This window comes from Physeter macrocephalus, chromosome 7 (assembly GCF_002837175.3).
Source record: "Physeter macrocephalus isolate SW-GA chromosome 7, ASM283717v5, whole genome shotgun sequence".
In the NCBI taxonomy this organism is placed as follows: Eukaryota; Metazoa; Chordata; class Mammalia; order Artiodactyla; family Physeteridae; genus Physeter; species Physeter macrocephalus.
The window spans coordinates 13,697,513-13,717,342 of record NC_041220.1 but is presented as its reverse complement, the minus strand read 5'-3'; the positions used below and the strand labels follow the sequence as shown (position 1 = coordinate 13,717,342).

The 19,830-nt window shown below is 35.5% G+C and overlaps 1 protein-coding gene across 2 annotated transcripts in view; it reads right to left on the bottom strand.

Annotated features, from left to right (window-relative positions):
- GRID2 (glutamate ionotropic receptor delta type subunit 2) overlaps positions 1-19,830 on the bottom strand; it is a 1,406,179-nt gene that overhangs the window by 656,282 nt on the left and 730,067 nt on the right. For both annotated transcript variants that reach the window (XM_024126697.2, XM_024126698.2), the window contains one exon: positions 8,275-8,480. In XM_024126697.2, coding sequence (XP_023982465.1) covers positions 8,275-8,480 — 206 coding nt within the window. The remainder of the gene's footprint in view (positions 1-8,274; positions 8,481-19,830) is intronic.

Genomic DNA, 19,830 nt, shown 5'->3' with positions numbered 1-19,830 from the left:
TGACTTACTTCACTCTGTATGACAGACTCCAGTTCTATCCACCTCATTACAAATAACTCCGTTTCATTTCTTTTTGTGGCTAATATTCCATCGTATATATGTGCCACATCTTCTTTATCCATTCATCTGTTGAGGGACACTTAACATGCTTCCATGTCCTGGCTATCGTAAATAGAGCTGCAATGAACATTTTGGTACATGACTCTTTTTGAATTATGGTTTTCTCAGGGTATACGCCAAGTAGTGGGATTGCTGGGTCGTATGGTAATTCTATTGTTAGTTTTTTAAGGAACCTCCATACTGTTCTCCATAGTGGCTGTATCAATTTACAGTCCCACCAACAGTGCAAGAGTGTTCCCTTCTCTCTCTCCAGCATTTATTGTTTGTAGATTTTTTGATGATGGTCATTCTGACCATTGTGAGATGATAACTCATTGCAGTTTTGATTTGCATTTCTCTAATGATTAATGATGTTGAGCATTCTTTCATGTGTTTGTTGGCAATCTGTATATCTTCTCTGGAGAAATGTCTAATTAGGTCTTCTGCCCATTTTTGTATAACCAGGGATGATTTTAATGCCCCCATCTACTCTTACTCTGTTTATTTGCTAACAACCCCTTCATTATTTCCTTACAATCTTTTTTATTCCTCACACTATTTTAATAAAAATGTTTTTTCAAAGTTCACCAATGATCATCACATTGACAAATATGATAGGTTTTCCTTAGGACTACTGGGTTCCATTCTTTCATTTCCACCAAATACAGGCATGTCTCAATCTAGATGTTCCAGAATAACATCAAATTTATGACTGAAATTTTATTTATTGTATTATCTCAAAACCTGTTCATTTTCTTATGTTTCTGATTTCATAACGTTAACATCATTGAAACTCAGACTTGAAACATAGGATCCATCTCTGTTCCTGTATCTCAACCTCATTTCACACACCTAATCAATTCCCAAGTCTATTAATATCATTTGCATTTTCTTCTTTATCCTACTCTACAGTTCTGGAGAATTGTACAACTAAAACTTGTTAACTTTTTACTAGATGTGAACATTGTTCTACACATTGTATGTACATTACACCAAATATAGCCTTCAAAATAACTCTGTGATTCAGGAATTACTCTGTTTTATAGGTGAGGAAAATAAAGCTAAATGATTTTAAGTGGCTTGGCCAGGGCTACACAGCTAGTTAAGCAAAAACTGAATCCAAATTCCATGTTCATGCTGCCTTTGTAGCCTGCCCTCTTCTTTAGGTGTGAAATTCAAAATTTTTCACTTACCAGTCTAGTACAACCTTACTTCCTGATTTTGCATCCTAAAATTCTACTTCCCTTAGCCCATGTCCCCTGTCCCATTCAGCTCCTTTTAATTTTCCCTCTCAGTATCTTTATGCATGCTTTTCTTCATCATGGAAGGATGCCCGTCTACCAAATTGCCTTAAATCCAAATCCTAAATATGGGTTTCAAGTATTGACTTAAATGTTGCCTCATCAAGCAATATACATATTTAAAGTAATTCATATTTGAAATTAATGGACCCATATGTTCATGTAACTTTAGTGTTGGGTGGACACAAATAAGTTTAATATTTGAATCCTCTTATGCTACAGTTTTGTGTATTCTATTAAAAATAGAGTTTGCTAGAAAAATCAAATGAAACTTCTAAATTTTCTCTACCTAAACAGTTTATTTCCCTCCTATTTATCTGTATTAAAGTGAGAAAAAGTCTGAATAGAATTGTAACTTAGGGGTACCTGCTTACTCTTCAACAAAGCTTCATAGGGTGGCTATACCTTAAAATCTGATCCTGTACAAACCCAAAATACTGATTTTGTCAGTAAGCACTTAAGGAATTGATTAAGTTCTGGGAAACTGATTCACACTAACCCGTGTTGGCAAATAGATTTAGACCCCAGTGCTAACTAAGATCCATTTGCCATGGCTGCCTAGAACAGCAGGGCAGAGTGCAGTGATCTATGTTTTGGTCTGGAAATGGAAAATAATGGTACTTGTAACATGTATTGCCACAATATTTTGCCATTTATATACTAAGCAAATTTACTAAAAACTGGCATATTGATTAAATTGCTAATTTATTTGTTTGCCACAAACATCTCTCTCTAGGGATTAAATTCAGGGGCTCACCATTCTCCTAGCTTCAAAAGGTGATGTTGAGAATGGGAACAGAAACAAGGAGGTGCATAATTTTGAAATTATTTCACTCAGACCACAGTACGGCCTGGTAAATTGTGCCTGGCATACTGCAGAGAATACTTTTATATGTTGGCACGTCCTTGCCTTCTAGGTCTGGTGTCTTTCTTTTCTAAGCAGTAATAGACAGACACTGCCAAATTCGAATCCTCAAATTTATCATTAGGTCTATTTTAACTAATCTCTTTGTTTTCGTTTTGTCCATATTACTTCATGGAGAGAAAACTCAATATAAATTTAATCACTCTTGGATTCAACCACATTCCAGACGTGCTTTGATAAGAGACTACAGTAAATTACGGAAAGAATTTCTTGAAGTAGCTAAGACCTCTCAGTACCTGATAACAAAAGAAATTTTGTTTTATTTCTAGGTCTGTGTAATCTTATACGTTATCTACAAACTTTATTTGATTAAGTTTTGGATAGCAACTTTGTTTTCTTTATTTTCAATTCCATTTGGGAGTTGAGAAGAGTAACTTTCCTGTTTATTTTCTTGTGGTTTTATTATGTTGTACATTCTATGTTCACAACATTCCCCTTATTAATCTGTCTGTTCCTTTGAGGCCAGACCCATATATCTGTCATGATTGTATTCCTGGCAACATTAGCCACATTGTCTTGCACAGAAGAGCTTTAAACATATTGTCTGAATGAATGAATAAATGAATACTGGATTAGAGAAGAATTTCAATTCCCTTGTCTTGAAGGTTGAAGCAACTGTGATTTTATATTTCAAATATGAGTACAACCATCACTTATGTTCAGGTTATTTTCTTGTTTAACTTCATTTAAATAAATAGAATAGAATGAAAATGTTGAACCCATCAAAAACCTGATAGAAAAGAAAAACTAGCAAATTAGACGTTTCAAAGGCAAAAATTGTTAAATGACCTTTAGATTATTAGGAGAAATTAGTAGCAAACTGTTTACCAATATCAATACCCAAGTCAGGGGTCACTGGAAAGAGGTGAGTTGGATCTGAGTATACACAGTATGCTTCTATTCATATAAAGTTTAATATGAATCACAACTAGTTTATTGTGTTAGAAGTCAAGATAATGGCTATACCTTCAAGGAGGTTATAAATGGGTGTTGCCTGGAAGGGGACTCTGGGAATGCTAGTTATGTTCTGTCTCTTGATCTGGATGCATGGAAATTTGTTGCGCTGTACAGTTATATGCATTATATGCATTATAATTATGTACATTAAATTTCAATAAAAAGTGTACTTTAAAAGGCATATCAATCATCTATGAACACAGAATTATTAGAGAGACTTTCATGCAATGAATGTATTTTGGAAAAAATTATAGTCATATGTTCCTTTGTCTAATATCATTACATTATCCTCATCTTAAAAATTGTACATTGCATAATGTCTCCAAATAATTTCTTTTATTTTGGTAAAAACTGGGTTATTTGGATAGCTACTTGATAACTATCATAGTAATTCGAATATTCAGGGTTCTCTTTTGATGACTAGGAACCTTTCTATATCCCTTGAGACAAGATAACTTCACTTGTTTTCTAAACCTTCCTAAAGGCTTATTTCTAGTAAGCTGCTTACATATTTGAAGTAAGTTAACTTTGCCTTTTTGTTGTTTGACAGGATCATAGTACTCTGGGATATAGTACAATGGAATGAAAGCTATTTCATAAAGTATGTTTTAAGGAATAAAAGATAATACCCTTTTCTTATTGCAGAATAAAAGGATTTCATGTAACAGTAGGGTTCCTTTCTGAAAATTTGAAAAAATGTAAATAGGTAATAATAGTCATTATCATATAAGTAATAAAAGCTCCCATTTTCAAAGAATTGATTTTTCTTGTCAAACTGGAAAACTAAAAGTTAAGACCCAAAAGTTCTAATGCATGTAGCCTTTCTGGAAATGGTTTAACTTACATAGCATCCAATGCAACATTTTCCTATACAAAAAATATTGTTTTCCAAAATATCATCCTAACCCATATTTAAATCAAACCATGTGAGCGCTCTTGTTTCACCATATTCATTTCAAGGACACTTATGGGTACATTGTGATAACAATTTTCCACCGATATCACAGCAGGTTGATTTACTCAGCTGCCCATAACTGCAGGATTTTTCTTAAAGCTTTGAAATCTTAAGTGAGGGGTGGAGAACTAACTGTAGACATGTAATATATTAAATTTCTAAGACTTCAAAGGGAGCATAATTAACTCAATGCCACATAATTGCTCCAGGGACAGAAAAAAAGATGCAAACAGAATTGATATGCCCGTTTTTTCCCCTTAGCAATTAAATGACAATGTTAAGTGAGCAATTTCTTTTTTAAGACTCATTCTTTTGACTTAATATTTCCCTCGAATATTTTAAACACTTCCCATGCCAACTTATAAAATATAGGAAGCAGTGAAGCTGGGAATTCTGCTATTCCCTCTCTTTGAGCAGAATTTCTCCCTTCCTCCTCTCCCTCTCTTCAGTGCTTACAGAACCTGTCTCTTTGACCTCATCATAACCTTTAGTTCCTCTCTTTTCCCATTATCCCGATCCATCAGTTCTTTTCTAGCTTCATTTGCCTTTCTATCCTTCATGTAATCCACAGTAAGTCATTTCTATATCTCTTAGGACCTGACAATCACGTACCCTTTTGACCGGCTGCCAACTTACTTTATCAGTTTCAAACTGTGAGCGTCCCCTACCATCCACTATCAGCACTAGCTGCAAAGATATTGAACGTGGCTGGAGGAAGTTAGGGAATAATACTGATTAGATCTAGGGAGGCTTTTAATTTTCTCAATTGTAAATTTGGAATTCAGACAAAATATTATATGTTGTACTTTCCAAATCTAAAATGTCATGGTTCGATATATTATTTCTTCAAAACTATAACAATCATTCTTTAAAGTATCTTTTGTCTGTTAATCTCTAAAAATCTGAAAGAACATCCTGGAACTTCCAACTGAAAAAGGTCAAACGGGATCATCTCCAAAACCCCAATAAAATATAAGGGAATGAACAGATATATAAACCAACGACCATGAGGAAAAAGGGACAGAAGCCATCAGAAAAGTGTTTTTAAATAAATTACTGAGGGACTTCCCTGGCGGTCCAGTGGTTAAGACTTTGCCTTCCAATGCAGGGGTGCAGGTTCAATCCCTGGTCGGGGAGCTAAGATGTATATGTATATGTACATGTACACATACATGTATATGTGTAGCTGTATACCTGGAATGCCACACAAGACACATTGCCTCCTGAGAAGAAAATCAGGCGCTTAAGGAACAATAACAGGAGGTCATCCTTCTGAACCTTTTAAATCTTGAATCATGTGAATGCACAGTGTATTCTAAAAGTAAATACCAATTAAATTTTAAACATTAAAAAAATAAGTAATTATTTTTGGAAAGAATAACTGGAGGGAGAAATAGGTTGGCCAAGGGACTCTTGCTTTTCATTATAAAACCCTCAGTTGTATTTGATTTTTAAAACTATGTCCATCTCTCTCTCACACACACACACACGTGCACACACAGTGAATTTTTATCTGCCTATCATTGTCTGCCTAATACCGTCTTATTCATTTTTCATGTTTCTGGTAGAGCAAACTTTCTGTGAAACTTTTCATGACGCCAGCCAAACTCCTGCAGTTAGTCAGTTCTCCTGTGGGATTCCAGAGCATCATCCACCTGTCATTATTATACTATTTTTCTTTCATATTTTATTATTTAGTTACATGCTTGCCTCCTCCACTAAACTAAGTGATCCTCTAAGTCAGGAACTATTCCACGTCTCCAGACCTCCGGTGCTGTCTGCCTTTTGGATTTGCTGCCGCTTGCCTTTGAATGAACTGCATCTAGGACTTAAGGGGTCAGCCTATTCTCTAAGTGGGTAAATGTTTCTAGAGCTCATGGGAGAGCGGAAACAAGCTGGGAAGTGTTTGAGAACAGCTAATGGAGCAACAGGAACCACTACACAGGTCAGAGAAGAGGATAGCCAGCTTAGGATGGGGAGGGCGGGTGGGTTCACATTCTTTCTGTCATTCCTCCTCGCCGCTTGAGAACATAAAATAAACTTAGTCCACCGTTTAAAAACAGAAAATCAGAAAGACAAAGTGAGTGGGGGAAAAAAAGGTGGCTTGGTAGAGGAAGGGAGATAAGTCAGGAAAATCACAAAGATAGATTTATGTGTTTGAGAACAAAGTGGAAGCAGTAGATTGTTAACAGTATCAAAGTTCAGAGTCAAGGATAGGGGGCCACAGCATGTGCTATGTGTCAGGTATATACGATGTGCTAGAAAAAATGACCTAGAAGTTACTGTTTCTTAAAGATCTACGAGGTGCTAGTCCCCCAACCACCCCTTTAAGGCTTTTTTATATCTCATTATTCTGTGTTACAAATATAATAAGCTGAAATCAATAATTATTCCAATTTTACTGGTGACAAAATGGAGGCTCAAAAATGTTAAGTAATTTGCTGACATCATGTGATCAGAAAGTGGCTGAGATGGACTTGTACTTGTCTGTTAAATACCATTTCTTTTGTGAATTCCTACTCATGATACTAAGTCTGGTTCAAATGTGCCTTCTCAATGAAGTCTTCTCTGATCTTTCCAACCAAAAATGACTATAGATGCTTCAACTTTATTTCTTGTAATTTTAAGATTCCAATTTATATTACATTTCTTTGTATATTTTCCTTCAATCTTCCAGCAGATTTTGTGTTTCTTGAAGGAAAGAAAAAGCTCCTGTAGAATTGAAAATATTCTTTCTATTGTGGAAAAATCCAGTGGTTCAATGAGACTCTCTGAGTTATTTGCTAGACTTAGAAAGGTCAAAGTTCTATATTTGTCCCTAAACTGCATAACAAAGTTTTCAATTAAATTTTAAAAAGTGTATCATTGATATTTTCCAACGTTTTATTCTTTTTTTTTTTTTTTTTTTTTTTTTTGTGGTACGCGGGCCTCTCACTGCTGTGGCCCCTCCCGTTGCGAGCACAGGCTCCGGACGCGCAGGCTCAGCGGCCATGGCTCACGGGCCCAGCCGCTCTGCGGCATGTCGGATCTTCCCGGACCGGGGCACGAACCCGTGTCCCCTGAATCGGCAGGCGGACTCCCAACCACTGCGCCACCAGGGAAGCCCCGAAAGTTTTCTTCTTATTAGTGATTTATATTCTGCTTCAATGTCCCTGATACCAATTGTATTATAGAGTGTCAAAGAATTTCTAACACATTCCTAATTTGGAAGTTTTACAGCAGGACTTTGTGAGCTAAAGAAAGCATAATGGAGAAGTGAAGAAAAAAGTATTAGTGAAATAAAGTCATGAAAAATTTTAAAACTAATAATAAAACCCACGTGAAAGTATGTAATGTCATGATCAGTTCTAGCACTACATAAAATTAAAAATTTGAAGTAAGGCAAACTTACTTAACAATAATCTTTTGTAAGGCAGCACCGAAGATTTTAGAATATAGAGATTAAAAAGTCTTAATTGTATTTTCACAAAGTTTCAGAGCTTCTGGCCAAATAAACAGATACAATTAAAATTTTGAGGATCCAGCCTCGTAAAACGTACAGTGGTCATCACTTTGCAGAGTTTCAGACAATTTTAATTATTTGTCTTGGTACAGAGTTCACAGAGCAGAAGTAAATATGCTATATGTTTTTGTAAAAGGAATCATGTTTGGGCAACAATAGCTTAATTGAAGTAAATCTTGTCTCAGAAGTAAAATTTTAACTTGCGTAAAAATTTTAAGTATTAGTTAGACAACTTGTTAAATCCACTCAGGTAAACAGCACTTTTAAATCCCCATAAGATTTCTTAAAATCATCCTGGCTATGTGCCTAAATACATATAAATACATATAAATACAAAGCATTCTTAACAATTAACTGGACAGTACGGGGTAAATGTGATGAGCAAGGAATTCACGGTGCTACCTCAATTAGCGCTAATGAGAGTTGTGTAGTTAATTCCCTCACGCTGCTCTTAATTTTCATCTCCTCTGTGGAGTCCATTCCAAAATACTTAATTTTTACACCTTACTCCCAGCCCATGACAATTTTTACTTACCTCAGTAATGAAGGATTTGGCTGTGGCAGGGTTCATAACAAGGATGGCTCGCCTAAGAGTGTCTCGATAGCGATTCAATTCCTCTATTCTCATGGTATCGAAGAGAGTGGTGATCATCTTGTTGATGTTGTTTTCTACTTTCTGAAGTGCCACATCCATCCCCTGCTGAGACACTTTGTCCAAAAACTCCTGTATTCCACGGATATCTAGGAACAGCAAAAGCCCATCAAAATGTGAATTACAGCACGGAAGGGAGAGAAAAGCTATTTCACTTACATCATAATAGTTTATTGTTCTACATTGTAGGCTGTTTAAACTTCTAATTGAGGAGCTGATGAAACTCTCAAATATGTTTAAGGTTGAGAAAAGACGATTTAAGGTGTTTACGTGAAAAAAGTAGGGATTGTTATTTTTTAAATTAATTTTTCTCCACTTAGCATTCTAAATTATCTCACCTCTGGAAGATGTGAGAACAGAGTAGAGGGAAGTGATTGGGGAAGATCCTCACTTCCCTAAAGCAAATGTGAGATAAGAAAGTACATTCCTTATTTTTCCTCAGTATTAAAGAGTGATATTAAGCTCAGGCAAAACATGAATGTCATTAATGGCTGATGAATCGGAATCAAGATTACTACCATTTCTTAAAATAGGCAACGATATCACTAAACTTGACATTTTCAATCTTAATTGAAAGACGGTTGTGAGAGGTTATTTTCAAAGGGTCTCAGGTCACTTAGACCACAAATAAAACAGCTACATTTTTGCCTGTTTTATGAGTACTACCTCCTTAGCTCAAATCTGGCCAACTTGGTAGAGGTTGGTTTTTTTTCCAGGAGTATGGGAATGTACTTTGCGTGTAAAACATAAATTTTAACAAAATATTCACACACCCATTCCAAAATAAAAAAATGTCTTAAAGATTATCAAATAAAAAACTGTGTCCATTTCACATCTAAATAAGGAGGGTAAAATACAGTCTAAATAAAGTGTTTATAAACTTGTATTTTGATGTATATTTAAGTAACAATAAGTGCCTGAAATGTTACAAATATTTTTCCTAGCGCCACATTGGCTGTTTATAGAAGAAGGGATCTAAACATTGATAAATATGATTGGAAGATGTACCCGGCACAATACAATCTTAATATAGCAGATTGCTTTGACTATAAAGTACTGTTTATTTTTCTGTATATGCTCATGACATAAAATGTTAAAAGGGAAAAAACTAGTGAAAGATAAGGAGTGAATGAAATTGTAGGTTGCTTATTATGAATGGACTATATCTCAAAATTCCTTAACGTGCAAGACGGCAGGCATGTAACACTTACCTCTCAAGGACAATAACAAGGTCATGTGTTTTTAAATACATTAGCAATTAAAAGCAATATATAAGCCAATAGAGTAAGAAACAGTCACAAATTTAGAAACTAACATTTGCTCATAACCAAAGTTTATATTTGCAAGTTTATAAATTAATACTAATAATTTTAAAATTTGCTTTCTTCTTATGATCTGTTTTATTTTAAAACAATTACTAGGAACACTATATGTCTAGTTATCTGATGACTCTCAAACTCTTCAGAATAGATAACTGTATAAATTCTACCTTACATTCCTTATTCCTAATTAAATTATAAACCCAGGATGTCAGCATCACAGTAGCTTAAAAGAACAAAGACTCATCTAGAGCAGAGCAAGAGATAAAAGAGCTGGAATAATAAAGGTATTATGTACTCATTAAATATCCAGGTCAGAAAGTTCCTAAGGATGTAAGGTATTCAAGCATGGATTAAACAAAGGTTTAGATCTGATGAAATTTAGCAGATACAGGTAGACATATAACAGGACTATGTTCGCACTCAAGCAGGCCTTCTCAAACTTTGCTGTGAATCAGAATAGCTTGGAAATCTTATGAAAAATGCAGAAGCCTGGACCCTACCCCAGAACCAGTATGCCTTTAAAATATGTGTCAGAGGCAGAGCCTTGATTTTGAATTGTAAGCTGTTGTTTCTTTAGTATGAATCACTTAAAAGTGCAGCTAAATATGACAGAAAAAAACAAAAATAAATTGAAATAGAGATGTTCAGAAAACACAGTGTGACCAGAGCATAAGACTCCAAAGTACTTACACTCTTAACTTTGAGAAAAAAAAGAAACTGTTTCAAAAAAAAAATTGTTGAAACAAATTATTGAAAATTATTGAAATTATTGCCTGTCACCAATGCTATGTGCTCAGAATTCAACAGTGAATACCCTTCCCCACATTGAGACAGGCAATAAACAGGTAAACAAAGTAACACATACAATTCACACTAAGTGCTGGAAAGGAAACAAGGGTGTGCTCCTCGAGAATAACAGGCTGGGTTAGTTGGAATACTCAAGGAGGTTTCCTCTGGAAAACTGCCATTTAAAGTGTGATCTAAAGGATGACAAGACATTGCCCAGGCAAGGGGATAGGATGAGAGGACAACAGCTCGGGAAGATGCCCCGAGGCAGTGAAGGGCTTGTGTTTGAAGTACCTAAAGGACTTCTGTGTGGCTGTAGTGCAGCTAGCCAGCGGGAGGGCAGAGTCAGGTGAAGCTGTGTGGAGAAACTTCAGATCATGTGGATCCTGGTGAGACACAGAAAGAGGTTTTGATTTTATGCTAAATACAGTTGTAATCTCTTGAAAGTTTTAAGTAGAGGATCTGACTAAGTAGATGATGGGCTATGTGATCATTCAAATTGAGCTTGTAACTGATTTTCCCTTCATTTAAAACAGGATGACCTTTTTTAGCTTTTATATTTGACCAGAAATTAAGTACTATATGTATTGTTACTTGGCCAGAAAAGTGATGTGATAAAAGATTGCTATTATTATCTTTGCTTCCTTAGTCTGCAGTTCTGGTTATCACTACCTAGATAAGTGATTATAAAGTTTTGGAAAATTTTTCTGATCTACAGATGAAGAAATATTTATCTTACAGATGTCTTGAAAGATTAATTAGTGAGGGTGGTGGTGTGTGTGTCTGCATGGGAAATCCATTGTAGAGTCTAACACATGGTAGGTGCTATTATTGTTAATGATAGTGCACAATTGCTTGTTAAGGGTCCACCGGCTCCTCCCCCCACCAATAGGACAGAATTGCCTAAAATTTACTGATGGACAGTTACCAACAATAGCAAGCATAACGTTTTAGACTCTTGGAATGCAGGAGTTAAATAAACAATAATAGTTTTGCTTATTTGTGAATAATACCAAACACCCATGATATACAGCAATTGTAAGTTTGATGTGAAAAGGATCTGAATCATGTGGAAAAGTCATTAAAAGAGAGAGTGGATCTTTGGCTTTGTAAGTTCATGAGTATGATCAACTATCACAATTATTCAGCTACATTATGTGCTTAACTGTTAGTTGGAAAAAATGAGTAAAATGCTACAGGTTACAGAAATTGAAAAGATAAGAGGTGATACCTAACATCATAAAGCTTTCAGGCCTGTGGGTGTTACTAGATGGTACACTCATTGGTAACAGAAAGTTAAATAGTAGTTTCAGCTGTTCCCAGTGATTATTAATGCTACTGACCAGATAATTATAATAACAGCAAGTTAACTCATTAACTAAGTTATTAAACACAAGATTAGGACAAAAAACAGAAGTCTTTTTTTCCCTGGGCTCTATAAAGGAACTTGTGGTAGCAGAATACGACCTCCCAAAGATGCCCAAGTCCTAAGCCCTGGAGTCTACGAATAGGTTAGGGTTACAAAGCAAAGAGGAATTAATGCTCCAGATGACCTTAAGGTTGTCAATCGCTTGACCTTAAGACAGGGAGACATCTCCTATTACTTTGGTGGGACTAGTGTAATCACAGCATCCTTAAACTTAAAAGAGGGAGGCAGAAGAGGAGAGTCGAAGGGAGAGCTGACTACTGAAGAATGAGCTGAGCCTTTTGGGAAACTTCAGAGATGACTATTGCTGGCTTTGTGGATGCAAGAAGGAGACCTTGAATGAAGAAATGTGGGTGGTCCCTAGAAAAGGCAAGAAAATGGGTTCTCCCCAAGAACCTCCAGAAAGGAACACAGCCTTGCTTACTTTCTGATTTTAGCCCACTGCAATCCCATGTCAGACTTCGGATTTACAGAATTGTAAAGTAATAATTTGTATTGTTTAAGCCTCTAAATTTGTGATCACTTATTATACCAGCAATAGAAAGCGAATAGAGAAGTATAGTTTAGTCCTTAGGCTGGCATTTTTCAAATTATTGTCTACTGAATTTTATTTTAGAATCATTTGGAGAACTTGTCCAAAAGGAAGATTTCTTAGCCTCACCCCATTCCTATGGAATCAGAAATTCTCATGATAAAACCCAGAGATTTTAGCACCTAATACTTTTCAAGAGATCAGTTTGGCAACCAAGGCTCCAATTTCTTAACCTTCTTTCTGTCACAGTCTCCTCTGAGAAAACCATGAAGCTTATGGATCCCTTTTCTCCCCAGTAAATGTACATACCCAAAACATTCTGCACACTGCCCAGATTATGGTCTAATCTGTTTGCTTCCCTTAAGGGCGTTATTGGAAAACCTGAACTAGTATAGTCACTGCCCGTAATGGTTGTTTTTCTATCCATTGTATATAAGAAGGTAGAGTATAGATACTCAACGTGTTAACTAGTAGTGTGTAGTACACCTTATTTAAATAGAGAAGCATTTAAAATAAAAATATTAAGAAACTTATAAATACCTTCCTTGATAACCTTTAAGTACTTTCAGCTATTATTTAGACTAACTCTAGTTGTCTTTCAGGCCCAAGAAAAATATCGTAAACTGTAGAAGATTGGGTTCCCAAGGAAGTGGAGTCTAAGATAGAAACTGGAGAATAGGAAGCTTATTAGGGACTACTCTAAGAAATAACACTTGTGCAACAAGGGAAGGGAACAAGGGTCAGCAGAGAGGGAGCTGTGATGCATATCTCAACAGAGGACTGCCCAGAGCTCTGGAAGTGCTATCCCAAGTTAGGGCTGGTGGAAGGAGGGGTTTTATAATCCTGCATAGACTTTGGTCCATGGCTCTCTTCAGCTGAGGGAATTTGGGTGGCACAAGACAGAATGCACTGGAAATTTTCCTTACATTTATGGCGTCAAAGGTTGTTGTTTTGATTTTCAGGGTAATTTGACATGAAAAGTCTTATATGTCATTTCTAGTCAATATCTCAACTTTATTTTTTTAATTTTTAAAATTATTTTATTTTTATTATTGGGGGCATATTTCTTTTTTAAAACAACTTTTATCTAGGGGAAAACATACTACACTTGATGTCAGAAAACCAGGTTTGGATCCTTACTTTGCTACCCACATAGCCGTGTGAACTCAGAATCAATTTCATCGGTGATGTCTGTCGTTTTTACCTTCCCAGTATTTTTTCTCCTTTATTCAAATAACAAAACCTCATTTTTCATTTAAGAAACAAATCTGGACCCATCTCTGTGTTCTACATGTGCACAACCTTCTATATTCATTCCTGGATGGTCATGTGTCCCAGGACAGTTAAATGCGAGCTCTCCATCTTTGGCCTAAGTAATTAGTTCACAGATAGTCACAGGATTCAAACAAAGATTGACATTTGATATACGGATAATGAAAAAGAAATGGTCATTCTTTTGTATCACAAGTTGCAATGATGCAGTTTTGGAATTGAGAGAGCCAGTGTGTCTAGTGAGAAGCTGAGAATGCAGCCAACGAGTGAAGTGAAACCAAGGCAAGGCAGCTATTTCTTAGACTTCCCAACTACATGAGTCAATCGAAAAAACATTTTTTCTTTTTTTGCTTACCTAGTTTGAAATGAGCCTCTGTCACTCACAAGAGAAAGGGTATTGACTAATACATAGTCTTTTGATAAACATCTGGTAGTTTGGTAATGAAGGTGAAGGCACAGTTCCTGTTCTTGAAGTACATCCAGTTTAGTGGAGGGAATAACAATTTAAACAAGTAATTGTTTTAATGTGATTAATGCCAATGAAAGAAATGTAACAAAGGAATGGAAGCTTAGGAGAAGTAACAGCTAATCACACTTTATCAATGCAAAAAGAAAATTATATCACCTAATTACTGGGTTATTCTAATAAAGGGAAATAAGGGGTGTGAAATATTAAAGCAGTTTGTAAACTGCAAATTTCTATGCAATGTGCATTTTCATTATCAAGACTTTATTAACCCAGTCAAATGTCCCACTTGTTCTTAATTTTCTTCTGTTCTCTTTTTCTATGGAAAAATGGAAAACAAACAAACAAAAATCACAATAAGGACTAAAAGTTGATCTAGGTACTACCTTTATAAATTGATATTCTAGCAACCATCAATTTTTGTGATATCTGATTTGTGTCACCTAGTTAGACCAACTTCCTGCAACTGCTCTCCAAGAGGTAATGGCTGATTGAAACACAATGATTCGTTTTATTAAATTGTGTAGAATAATGACTTTATTATGATCACTAATGTAAGACTAAATTTAATATCTCTACTGAAAATGGCTTATAATGTAAATAGATTAAGGTAGAAAAATCCTAGGCGATATTAGGATCTAATGCATAAGCACATTTCTAAACAGACGCCCAAACCAGAAATGTGATATTTTACTGTTCATCCTGAATCAGTAGTCAGCATCTAAATAGATCTCTTTTGGAACCTAGTTTCTGTTTATTATGTGCCTAGCATGAGCAAAACAATCTGTGCCCTCAATGAGCTTATGATCTACACATCTGGTGATGACATAGACCCTATTACAGATAGAAGAATCTTACAATACTACTCATTTTCCAAACTGTCATTGCAACTTAAATTTAGTGGCATTCTCTGGAATACATCAAACAGTAATTCTCAGTCTGATCATCGTATTCGAATGACACTTTTAAAATGTTGAATTTGGTAGGAAAAAAGATTTGTCACTGAAGCTTTGTAGGTCTGATTATTTTTTTCCCTCTACTCGTCTCTCTCCCTCATTTGAGTAGATTAGGCACATTTAATCATTTTTGATCACTTAATGCATTGAAAACCTCACTTAGCAGGAGACCTCAGTACTTCATTCAGTCAATCTTGGTGTTTCTGAAATTATGACAGAATGCTAAGCTTTAAATTAATATTTAGAATCTTGTGAATTTTTTTTAGATAAAAAGAAATACATCACACTTCTGGACACATGAGATACATCATTAAGTAGAATGGACTTTCCCAACATATGAATGGCAAAGCATAATCTACAATTGCCTTGTTTCCTCAGGGGAAAAAAGGCTTTTAACCATGGAGTGATTTAAAAATTTTTGTGCAGAAGAACCCTTACTTCTAAAGGGATTTGAGTCATTAATTATTTCCTTGTCATTTGTGATGTATTTAGAAAATAATGATAATAACGTGCTGTATGAGATTTTAAGGTGACACAGTCCAGCAATAGGGATCCACTGAGATTTTCTATTCGATAAGAACTTGTGATTTTAACATTAGATCGTAATGTTACATCATGAAAGTCATTTTTACAGTAATGCTAATCAATATTTTTAGAACATTTTACTGATGAAAAAATCCAAAATAGTAGAATATATCATTTTTACCTACTGACATAATATATACTAATGAAAACAAAATAGTTCAATAAAATGCTGGGATTAATTATATGCTTCCTGATGTACATTGAAGTGAATGAGAGAGCTGAAAGCTGGAAAGTAGCCAAATGAGTAATAAATCACTTTAAGACTGTCTAGAGAGACAGTTAATAATATTATAATATTATAGTCATCAGACATTTGGAAACACCCTCAGGGTAATTATAAACATTTGCAATAAATTAAGAGGAATGTGTCCATTTTATTAAACCTACATCAAGTCTGCAGGGAATAAGTACTGTGATTCCTAGGAATGCATTCATGCTGATGTCCATCCAATGTTCATTTCAAAGAGTTCTACCATATGACAATTTAATTGTAAGGAAAGGGTGATGTACTGAAGGGTAGTGCTTAAGTACATCAGGTCATTCAACTATGTACTGACTCTTAATTTGGGATCATTAAATCAGTGCTGGCAGAATGCAATGGAGTCCATATATAAGCCATTCGTTAATCCTTAAATTTGAATTTATTTCTTTGTTTTCATGCATATGGATGTCAAAAAGTAAATATTTCTGTATATAAAGAGAAATATATTTTCATTTAGTCTTTTCCATGCTAAGATATTCTATCAAAACCTGTTATGTATGTTTAGGTCTCTGATTTTCAGAAATACCTAGTTTAACAAATTATAGTTGATATTTACACATGGCCAAAAGTCTTATTGTAAAATAGAAAAGACTATTCTGAAATCTTAAGAAAAATGTCAGAAAAGCTAAGAACATAAAATAAGTCTGAATTGACCAAAGCAAACAAATTGAACTAACGAAGAGTATATTTTAAAAGCAGTTTTAAATGAATTATAAAGACAAATATTTATAATTTTAAACATCTAAATCATAATTTAATAACATTAAATGTAAAAAATTAAATTTATAAGATTAGAATAATCTAATCCATTTTTTTTTCTTATAAGCAAAGTTTCTTTCGAGCTGACAAGGAAAGCACATGTATCCACACATGCCTACCCTTCACCCAGAGGGTCATCATGTAACTCAGGCTGGTGACTGAGAGCCCACCATGCCCCTGAACAAATTATTTGGTTCCAGAATAAGCACAGGACCCAAAGAGAGCCTAAGATTTTATATGTGGATAAATAGCCATATGTATGATATTGATGTATGGACAAAGAAGGGAAAGGGCCTTTTTCTACTATAATAATCTGTAAGAATGTGCTTGAAGTCACCAATGCCATCTGTCTAGCTTGAGAATGAAGCAAATACATGAACTGAAGTAGAGATGAGGCTATGGTAAGAGGGTATATTTGACTACTTTCAATTAGTTCATGTCTCTATGTCATTACTGTTACAAGCTGCTTAGATTCCTAGCATCATAGTACCCCTCCAGGCTCCATAACTGGACCCATAGAATAAGTCTACAAATAGGTTCATTCCAGTATTAAGCTGTGGAACCAATATTTGTTTAGGCAAAGGAAATTAAATAACACAAATAGCTCTTTAGATGAAACGCACATCAACTTTACTGCTTATGTCACTCTTGTAAATGAGTTCTATTCAGCCCACCCATCCCTGCAATTCAACTTTTCTTTCAATATTCTCAGAATAGAAACCTCCCATTAAAGCAACCTATATGTTTTTATTCTATTTTAAAGATCACCCACTTCTATAACTTTCTGGCTTCTGTATATTGTCAGTTCCAAGACTCCTTGATTCTGGAATCTAGTTGCTGGCTGTTACATTCAACTAATTCCTTGCTTAGACCTCTCTGCTAGTGAGCCCGCCTGGACTACTATCAGCTGCTTCTAATGAGCCTTCCTGGATATTGTATTCCACCTACTTGACCAAACTTCCTCTCAGAGACTTGGTTGAAAGCATAAACAGCAGGCTAAGCAAATTGAGGATGATGCGAAACTGGAAGGGTAGGGCAATATAATGAGTAATATGGTAAAGATTTAACATAAAATTTTTAAAAGGCATAAATTATGAGAAAACACAATAAGATACAGGTGGTTTTTGTTTTGCTAAAAAGAGGTAAAGGTCTCACTTCTCTAAGGCAATAAGATAGCATGAGACATACTGTGTAACCAATAAATGTGTCAGATTGTATACAGAAATATTGAAAAAGTAAAATAGATAGGGATAAAGGCATTTAGAAAGGGGGACTATCTAAGAAGCATACATATCAGGTTGAAAATGGTAAATTCTTAGGCAGTAGAAGACTAAGTGAGTTCATGGGATGTAATCATTTCTTTACTTATTGATAAATGGTTACAAGCCAAAGCATTACTTATTTTATATTATTCTAGAAATGGATCATTTTGTCCAATATATTTTAAGTTTCATATAGAGAAGAGCTTTCTGCCAATTAGAAATGTCCCGTATCCTTATATGAGACAGGCTCCTTCAGAGTACGGTGAGTTCTCTCTTGCTTGGAGGATTCTGTCAGGGGAAACAATGCTACCAATGAAAGATGTTGAAGGAGATACCTGCTGAAATCTCTTGTTTCCAAATGCCTTATCTAGGAACAAAGCTGGCCTTATCAGAAACACCGGGGGGTGTTAAAATATGTATGTTGCTAGGGCCTACCTTGCAAAAATTCTGATTCCAGGGGTCTGTGATGGAGCTGAGGTATGATGATAATTAAAAAGCTCTTCTAGTAATTCTGATCTACTACCAAATTTGGGATCTAGGTGTCCACTACGCTCAATTCTAACCTTTCGTCTATGACTCAATAATCGCTAAGTGATCATGATTCAATTATGATATTTAGTTTACAATTCTGATAGGCAAATTGATTTTTTCCTTTCTTTCTTTCTCTTTACTTCTTTTTACTTTTCAGATATCTAATAGGTTGTTCTGTCTTCTAAATTTTTATTGAGATATCATTTACCTACAATAAAATAAAGAGACCTTACATGTGTAGTTTAAAGAACGTTTATTGTGTTCCACTATAACTACCACTCAAAATGAGATACTGAATGTTTCTGTCACCACAGAAGTTTCTCTTGTGTCCTTTTCCAGACAGTCCACTCCTGGTCCAGAGATGCAACCACTCTCTGATTTGGATCACCAAGATTAGTTTTGTATGTTACTGGACTTGATATAAAAGGAATAATACAGCATGTACTTCTTTTCTTTCACGCTTATTTCACTCAAAATTTTGTTGTTGAATATTTCAGTGGTTCATTTCTTCTTATTGCTTAATAGTATTCCATTGTAGCGACATGCCACAATTCCTCGAACCATTTTCAAAATGATGGGCATTTGGGTTGTTTCCAGTTTTGGACATAATAATGCCAATACTAGCATTCTTACATAAGATTTTTTGAGGATATACATTCTCAATTATCTTGGTAAATACCTGGGAGTGAAATGGGTAAGTCATGTGGTAGATGCATACGTAAATTTGTAACGAACTGCCAAAGAGCTTTCCATAGTGGTTGTACATTTTTACATCCAGCCACAAAGTAGGAGAGTTTCAGTTTGCCACATTCTTGTCTACGTGTAGTATTGGACTTTAGCCAGTCTAGTGGGTACCGATTAATACCTCGTTGCTTGTTTTTGTTTTGTTTTTGCCACACCACTCCGCTTGCAGGATCTCAGTTTCCTGACCAGGGATTGAACCCAGGCCATGGCAGCGAAAGCCTGAAATCCTAACCACTAGGCCACCAGGGAACTCCCCAGTATCTAGTTTTAATTTGCATACACCTGTGGACTATGTTCAGCACTTCTTCTTGTGTTTATTGGCCATTTATATCTCTTCTTATATGAATTGTCTGCACAGACCTTTTTTTTTTTTTTTTTTTTTTGGTATGCGGGCCTTCCTCTGTTGTGGCCTCTCCCGTCGCGGGGCACGGGCTCCGGACGCGCAGGCTCAGCGGCCACGGCTCACGGGCCCAGCCGCTCCGCGGCACGTGGGATCTTCCCGGACCGGGGCGCGAACCCGCGTCCCCCGCGTCGGC